This window comes from Chiloscyllium punctatum, chromosome 3, assembly GCF_047496795.1.
Source record: "Chiloscyllium punctatum isolate Juve2018m chromosome 3, sChiPun1.3, whole genome shotgun sequence".
In the NCBI taxonomy this organism is placed as follows: Eukaryota; Metazoa; Chordata; class Chondrichthyes; order Orectolobiformes; family Hemiscylliidae; genus Chiloscyllium; species Chiloscyllium punctatum.
In genome coordinates, this window is record NC_092741.1 from 13,109,875 (window position 1) to 13,117,852 (window position 7,978).

Below are 7,978 nucleotides of genomic sequence, written 5' to 3' on the forward strand. Positions count from 1 at the left end.
TATCAGGGACACAGTAATCCAGTACTGATTTATGGGGTGTTATTGTGTACAGTGTGTCAATATATCAGGAACACAGTAATCCAGTGCTGATTTATGGGGGAGTTACTGTGTACAGAGTGTCGATATGTCAGGGACACAGTAATCCAGTGCTGATTTATGGGGGGGGGGGGGGGGGGGGGGTTTACTGTGTACAGTGTGTCAATATATCAGGAACACAGTAATCCAGTGCTGATTTATGGGGGAGTTACTGTGTACAGAGTGTCGATATGTCAGGGACACAGTAATCCAGTGCTGATTTATGGGGGAGGTGACTGCGTACAGTGTGTCAATATATCAGGAACACAGCAATCCAGTGCTGATTTATGGGGGGGGGGGGGGGAGGGGGGGGTTACTGTGTACAGTGTGTCAAGATATCAGGAACACAGTAATCCAGTGCTGATTTATGGGGGAGTTACTGTGTACAGAGTGTCGATATGTCAGGGACACAGTAATCCAGTGCTGATTTATGGGGGGGGGGGGGGGTTACTGTGTACAGTGTGTCAATATATCAGGAACACAGTAATCCAGTGCTGATTTATGGGGGAGTTACTGTGTACAGAGTGTCGATATGTCAGGGACACAGTAATCCAGTGCTGATTTATGGGGGAGGTGACTGCGTACAGTGTGTCAATATATCAGGAACACAGTAATCCAGTGCTGATTTATGGGGGGGTTACTGTGTACAGTGTGTCAATATATCAGGAACACAGTAATCCAGTGCTGATTTATGGGGGGGTTACTGTGTACAGTGTGTCAATATATCAGGAACACAGTAATCCAGTGCTGATTAATGGGGGGGTTACTGTGTACAGTGTGTCGATATATCAGGAACACAGTAATCCAGTGCTGATTTATGGGGTTTTACTGTGTACAGTGTATCGATATATCAGGAACATAGTAATCCAGTGCTGATTTATGGGGGGGTTACTGTGTACAGTGTGTCAATATATCAGGAACACAGTAATCCAGTGCTGATTTATGGGGGTTACTCTGTACATTGTGTCGCTATATCAGGAATACAGTAATCCAAAGAACAAAGAATGAAGAAAGTTTACAGCCCAGGAACAGGCCCTTCGGCCCTCGAAGCCTGAGCCGATCCAAATCCACTGCCTAAACCTGCCACCCAATTCCTAAGCATCTGTAACCCTCTGCTCCCCACCTACTCCTGCATCTGTTCAGACACATCTTAAATGAATCTACCGTGCCTGCCTCTACCATCTCTGCTGGCAACGCGTTCCAAACGCCCACCACCCTCTGTGTGAAGTACTTGCCGCGTGTATCCCCCTTAAACTTTCCACCTCTCACCTTGAAAGCATGGCCTCTGGTTATTGAATCCCTCACCCTGGGAGAAAGCTCGTCTCTATCCACCCTGTCTATACCCTTCATGATTTTGTAAACCTCAATGAGGTCCTCCCTCAATCTCCTTTTTCTTGTGAAAACAATCCTAACCTACTCAACCTCTCTTCATAGCTAGCACCTTCCATACCAGGCAACATCCTGGTAAACCTTCTCTGCACTCACTCCAAAGCGTCCACATCCTTTTGGTAATGTGGCGCCCAGAACTGTACACAGTATTCTGAATGCGGCCGAACCAATGTCATGTACAATTTTAACATGACTTGCCAGCTCTTGTACTCAAAGCCCTGTCCAATGAAGGCAAGCATACCATATGCCTCCTTGAGCACTCTATCCACCTGTGCAGCAACCTTCAGGGTACAATGGACCTGAACTCCCAGATCTCTCTGCCCAGCAGTTTTTCCCCTGTAACTGGTGTGCGGTATGTGCTGGTTGCTGATGCTGCTGAAGTGGAACTGTCGATGTTGCGTTCTGATCCCATTGTGTGTTGCTTGATCAAAGCCCCTTAGAGCTGCCTTCCTCACTTTAACAGCGTTTCCATTTTTCCAGGTGAAGAAAGCAGAGCTGGAGAGGAAAACGCTAGACTGGGAGATTGTGGAACTAACCAACAGGCTGCTGGATTCTAAAACCGCCATTAACAAGTTGGAGGAGTTAAATGTAAGGCGGGAGGGGAACGGGACCACCCCACACATGGGTTTGGGCTTTAGTCTGGAAAGACAGCTTGGTCCCACCATCAGGGAGTTCACTTCCAAGGTCAACATTGTCACTTGAAACTCAACTCCCAGTCGGTCATTATCACTCCCGGACAACTCCCAGTCAGTCATTATCACTCCGGGGCAACTCCCAAACATTCATTATCACTCCCGGACAACTCCCAGTCGGTCATTATCACTCCCGGACAACTCCCAGTCAGTCATTATCACTCCGGGGCAACTCCCAAACATTCATTATCACTCCCGGACAACTCCCAGTCGGTCATTATCGTTCTGGGACAATTCCCAGACTGTCATTATCGCTCCCGGACAACTCCCAGTCGGTCATTATCGCTCCGGGACAACTCCCAGTCGGTCATTATCGCTCCGGGACAACTCCCAGTCGGTCATTATCGCTCCGGGACAACTCCCAGTCGGTCATTATCGCTCCGGGACAACTCCCAGTCGGTCATTATCGCTCCGGGACAACTCCCAGTCGGTCATTATCGCTCCGGGACAACTCCCAGTCGGTCATTATCGCTCCGGGACAACTCCCAGTCGGTCATTATCGCTCCCGGACAACTCCCAGAATGTACTGCCTTCCATTCAATTTGCAACTCACTCAGTCCTGCCCCACCCTTTCGGAGTAACTCCCTCCTGCCCCCTGCTCAGGGTAAACCCCCTCCCCCCACCCAGTGTAACTCCCCTCCCCCTGCACCCCCCCCAGTGTAAGTCCCCACCTCCTGCCCAGGGTAACTTCCCTCCCCCTGCCCAATGTAACTCCCCACCCCCTGCCCAGTGTAACTCCCCACCCCCTGCCCAGTGTAACTCCCCACCCCCTGCCCAGGCTAACTCCCCTCACCCCACCCAGTGTAACTTCCCTCCCCCTGCCCAATGTAACTCCCCACCCCCTGCCCAGGCTAACTCCCCTCACCCCACCCAGTGTAACTTCCCTCCCCCTGCCCAATGTAACTCCCCACCCCCTGCCCAGGCTAACTCCCCTCACCCCACCCAGTGTAACTCCCCTCCCCCTGCCCAGGGTAACTCCCCTCACCCCACCCAGTGTAACTCCCCTCCCCCTGCCCAGTGTAACTCCCCTCCCCCTGCCCAGGGTAACTCCCCTCCCCCTGCCCAGGGTAACTCCCCTCACCCTGCCCAGGGTAACTCCCCTCACCCCACCCAGTGTAACTCCCCTCCCCCTGCCCAGGGTAACTCCCCTCTCCCCACCCAGTGTAACTCCCCTCCCCCTGCCCAGGCTAACTCCCCTCACCCCACCCAGTGTAACTCCCCTCACCCCACCCAGTGTAACTCCCCTCCCCCTGCCCAGTGTAACTCCCCTCCCCCTGCCCAGGCTAACTCCCCTCACCCCACCCAGTGTAAGTCCCCTCACCCCACCCAGTGTAACTCCCCTCCCCCTGCCCAGTGTAACTCCCCTCCCCCTGCCCAGGCTAACTCCCCTCACCCCACCCAGTGTAACTCCCCTCACCCCACCCAGTGTAACTCCCCTCCCCCTGCCCAGTGTAACTCCCCTCCCCCTGCCCAGTGTAACTCCCCTCCCCCTGCCCAGGCTAACTCCCCTCACCCCACCCAGTGTAACTCCCCTCACCCCACCCAGTGTAACTCCCCTCACCCCACCCAGTGTAACTCCCCTCACCCCACCCAGTGTAACTCCCCTCACCCCACCCAGTGTAACTCCCCTCCCCCTGCCCAGTGTAACTCCCCTCCCCCTGCCCAGGCTAACTCCCCTCACCCCACCCAGTGTAACTCCCCTCACCCCACCCAGTGTAACTCCCCTCCCCCTGCCCAGTGTAACTCCCCTCCCCCTGCCCAGGCTAACTCCCCTCACCCCACCCAGTGTAACTCCCCTCACCCCACCCAGTGTAACTCCCCTCACCCCACCCAGTGTAACTCCCCTCACCCCACCCAGTGTAACTCCCCTCCCCCTGCCCAGTGTAACTCCCCTCCCCCTGCCCAGTGTAAGTCCCCTCCCCCTGCCCAGGCTAACTCCCCTCACCCCACCCAGTGTAACTCCCCTCACCCCACCCAGTGTAACTCCCCTCCCCCCACCCAGTGTAACTCCCCTCCCCCTGCCCAGTGTAAGTCCCCTCCCCCTGCCCAGGCTAACTCCCCTCACCCCACCCAGTGTAACTCCCCTCCCCCTGCCCAGGCTAACTCCCCTCACCCCACCCAGTGTAAGTCCCCTCCCCCTGCCCAGGGTAACTCCCCACCCCCGCCCCCCCGCCCAGGGAAACTCCCCACCCCCGCCCCCCCCGCCCAGGGAAACTCCCCACCCCCGCCCCCCCGCCCAGGGTAACTCCCCACCCCCTGCCCCCTGCCCAGGGTAACTTCCTCCCCCTGCCCAGGGTAACTCCTCTCCCCCTGGCCCCCGCCCAGTGCAAGTCCCCTCCCCCTGCCCAATGTAACTCCCCTCCCCCTGCCCCCTGCCCTGGGTAACTCCCCTCCCCCTACCCCCTGGGGAGGTGTGCTGCTGGTTTAGTCTGTGGATCTCCTGTGTGGTGTGCCTGGTGTTGGGGTGGTGGGATTGCACCATAATACTCTGCCTGCCCTTCTACCGTGAGCTGGACCGTGTCTGGTGTTTGTTGCCCTGCAGGAGCGTTATCGCCAGGATTGTAACCTCGCGGTGCAGCTGTTAAAGTGCAACAAATCGCATTTCCGAAACCACAAGTTTGCAGAGGTAAGTGTGTGGGTGAGACAGAGAGAAGCTGTTGCCGGGCAGCAGGGAGCGTGCCACTGGTTCAGCCTGAGGTTGGCACAGTACCATCACCATCGAGGGGCACAGCTGATGGCACACTACTGGCCAAAAGCATCACATTGCCAATTAAAACCTTCCTGACCTTTGTGAACAGGCAGCCACCTTAGAGATCGCACCCTGACAGCAACGATAGTTCTGGAGCTGGGGGATGAGCTTGTTGAATTGATTGCTGAGCAGGTCCATTTGTCACCATAGGAGGGCCCACGGTTTGTGTGTGGTAACAAACAGTAGGACTCCCCCTGCCCCTGTGGTAACAAACAGTAGCACAGTGTTACCTCAACCCCCCCAACTCCCCGGTATAGCATGGTGTTACCTCCCCCCACCCCAGTACAGCATGGTGTTACCCTCTCCCCCCCACCCCGCCCCCAGTACAGCACAGTGTTAGCTCCCCCCCCACCCCGGTACAGCTCAGTGTTACCCTCCCCCTGTCTGTGAACTGCTCAATCGAGTAGTGTCTGTGGAAGAACAGTGTGTATTTGAACACTGACATTAAAGAGTGTAAAATTAATCTGTCCCCCAGCAGCACACTCCCATCCCGCCTTGAAATCCCGTTGTGCTTCCTTCGGGCCTCATCTGTCAATCTTTTCCCGGGCTGTGTTACTGAATCCTGTCAGGATTCACCGTAATGGGTTCCAGCTGAGATTGTTTCAATCTCAGTTTATTAGATATGGAAACTCATAAAAAGAGACAAATTATTTAGTTTTGAATCAGCAAAATGACTCCATATCTGAGGGCTAAAGTGCACAGTGTATTATATAGTGTCATCCCAGTCGGTGTTGCCATGTTTAGTGCTTTTGTTATCTGCTTCCTGTCTGTGGGAAGTATGTGGAGTTGTCTCCCCCTCCCTGAGACAGTGGATCTGTTTCCCTTGCAGCTTCCCTTTGTCCTGCAGGAGATGGTCAGCAAGCAGCTGGAGTCTACCGAACAAGGGGAATCAGGGCAGGAGCCAAGCTCAGCTCTTGGCTCGTCTGATGTGGTGCCTGCTTCGGTCATTGCCCGGGTTTTGGAGAAACCGGAGCCACTGGTTCTCAACTCTGCCAAGTCCAGCAGTGGCAGTGAGCCACTGGCAGAAGATGTCTTTGTTCATGTGGATATGAGCTGTGAGGCTAATGGTGTGAAGACTTCAGGGAGAGAGGGGGATCGGCTGGAAACGGCAGGAGAGAAGCCTCCAAACGGCATGTGCAAGCGGCCGATTAGCACCGACAGGGCACCAGCTGTAACAGCCACTTTTGAGAAACTTGACCCATATCCCACTCCACCTCAGAATCTTTTCCCTGGACGTAAAGCTGTCGTTGAATTCTCTTCTGATGATAAGGTGAAAATACCAAAGGATAGTCCCTTAGCAAACTGCACATATGCTACCAGACAGGCCATATCACTCAGGCTGGTCCAGGGAGGGGAGGAGAGGCTAGATCGTTGGAGAAATCCCGCGAGTAGCCCATTGGGTGATAGGAGGAGGGCAGGCCAGATAGATAGTGGGCAGTATCACAGTCCAAGTTCAGGCACATCCAGAGGACCAGAAAGTGAGCTTCGATCTGCCCAGTCCAGTCCTTTCAATAGCCCACCTCAAATTTCAAGTTCGTTTACCAGCTCGACAAGTTCAGAAGAGGATCTGCTTGCAAATTGGCAGAGGATGTTTGTGGAAAAAGTTGCCCCTTCTCCTGAAAGGCTGATTGCCTACCGAACCTCTTTGAGCAGTGAGATGATCCAGGAGTTTCAGAATAACCTGGCCAGCAAGATGAACGTGTCAGAGAGGCACCGGGCTCATTCTGACGGAGAGGAGTCCAGCCACAGCTACAGCTGCACAATAAGTCGGGATTCCAGCCTAGACACCGACAGCACAGATTCCAGAGTGCACAAAGGTAACCTCCTGGATTATGGCAGTGAATTCTCTCCTGAGGAACAGGAGAGACTACTGCAACCTGGAGGTAGCAATCAAATGAGCCACCAAGCCAGTCCCTTCCACAAGCAACTCGAGTATGGCGATACTGTGCCTACAAGTAGCTCACTGGAAGAGAGAGAGAGATTACTTCATGGCAGCCAGTCCACCGTGCTGGATGAACTGGAAGAGATTGGGAATAGACCATCGGTGGCATCGGCAGGACGGCAACAGAGGAGCCCCAAAAGGATGGGTGTCCATCACTTGTTGCGTAAGGACAGTTTAACAAGGGCCCAGGAGCAGGGCACTCTGCTCGACTAAATACATTCAGATTAACGCCGACAACCTCAATGTAGCTGCTGCAGTGTTCAGCTGTCAAACCCTTCCAAATTGTTGAGCGGAAATTCACCAAGTATACCTGAGACATTTTCGTAAAGATGGACAAAAATATAGAAATCAGCTACTGCTTTTTAGCTGAACCCGGATTCAAAGACAATACTTCAGTGTTTTCGAAGCAAACCATTTTGTAATTAATTAAATCATCACCAAAAGAAATCCAAATTTCTGAGCAGAACTCCTGCCAAACGATGGTAGTTGAATTACCAGCACGTGGTGTTTGTGTGTGTGGGAGTGTTGGGGTGTGTCTGTAGGAGTGTCGGGGGGTGTGTGTGTGTGGGAGTGTCGGGGGGTGTGTGTGTGTGTGGGAGTGTCGGGGGGTGTGTGTGTGTGTGGGAGTGTCGGGGGGTGTGTGTGTGTGTGTGGGAGTGTTGGGGTGTGTCTGTAGGAGTGTCGGGGGGTGTGTGTGTGTGTGGGAGTGTCGGGGGGTGTGTGGGAGTGTCGGGGGGTGTGTGGGAGTGTCGGGGTGTGTGTGTGTGTGTGTGGGAGTGTCGGGGGGTGTGTGTGTGTGTGGGAGTGTCGCGGTGTGTGTCTGTGGGAGTGTCGGGGTGTGTGTGTCTGTGGGAGTGTCGGGGTGTGTGTGTGTGTGTGGGAGTGTTGGGGGGTGTGTGTGTGTGTGGGAGTGTCGCGGTGTGTGTCTGTAGGAGTGTCGGGGGGTGTGTGTGGGAGTGTCGCGGTGTGTGTCTGTAGGAGTGTCGGGGGGTGTGTGTGTGTGTGGGAGTGTCGGGGGGTGTGTGGGAGTGTCGGGGGGTGTGTGTGTGTGTGGGAGTGTCGGGGGGTGTGTGTGTGTGTGGGAGTGTCGGGGGGTGTGTGTGGGAGTGTCGCGGTGTGTATCTGTGGGAG

At 54.6% G+C, this 7,978-nt stretch overlaps 1 protein-coding gene across 6 annotated transcripts in view; it reads left to right on the forward strand.

Moving 5' to 3' along the window:
* tjap1 (tight junction associated protein 1 (peripheral)) overlaps positions 1 to 7,420 on the forward strand; it is a 126,835-nt gene extending 119,415 nt beyond the window's left edge. For 3 of the 6 annotated variants that reach the window (XM_072550685.1, XM_072550686.1, XM_072550687.1), the window contains 3 exons: positions 1,945 to 2,052; positions 4,699 to 4,782; positions 5,735 to 7,416. In XM_072550685.1, coding sequence (XP_072406786.1) covers positions 1,945 to 2,052; positions 4,699 to 4,782; positions 5,735 to 7,060 — 1,518 coding nt within the window. In that variant the 3' untranslated portion in view covers positions 7,061 to 7,416. Of the gene's footprint in view, positions 1 to 1,944; positions 2,053 to 4,698; positions 4,783 to 5,734 lie in introns of all 6 variants that reach the window. The other 3 variants (XM_072550689.1, XM_072550688.1, XM_072550684.1) reach the window with 2 other exon arrangements.
* The last annotated feature ends 558 nt before the right edge of the window (positions 7,421 to 7,978 follow it).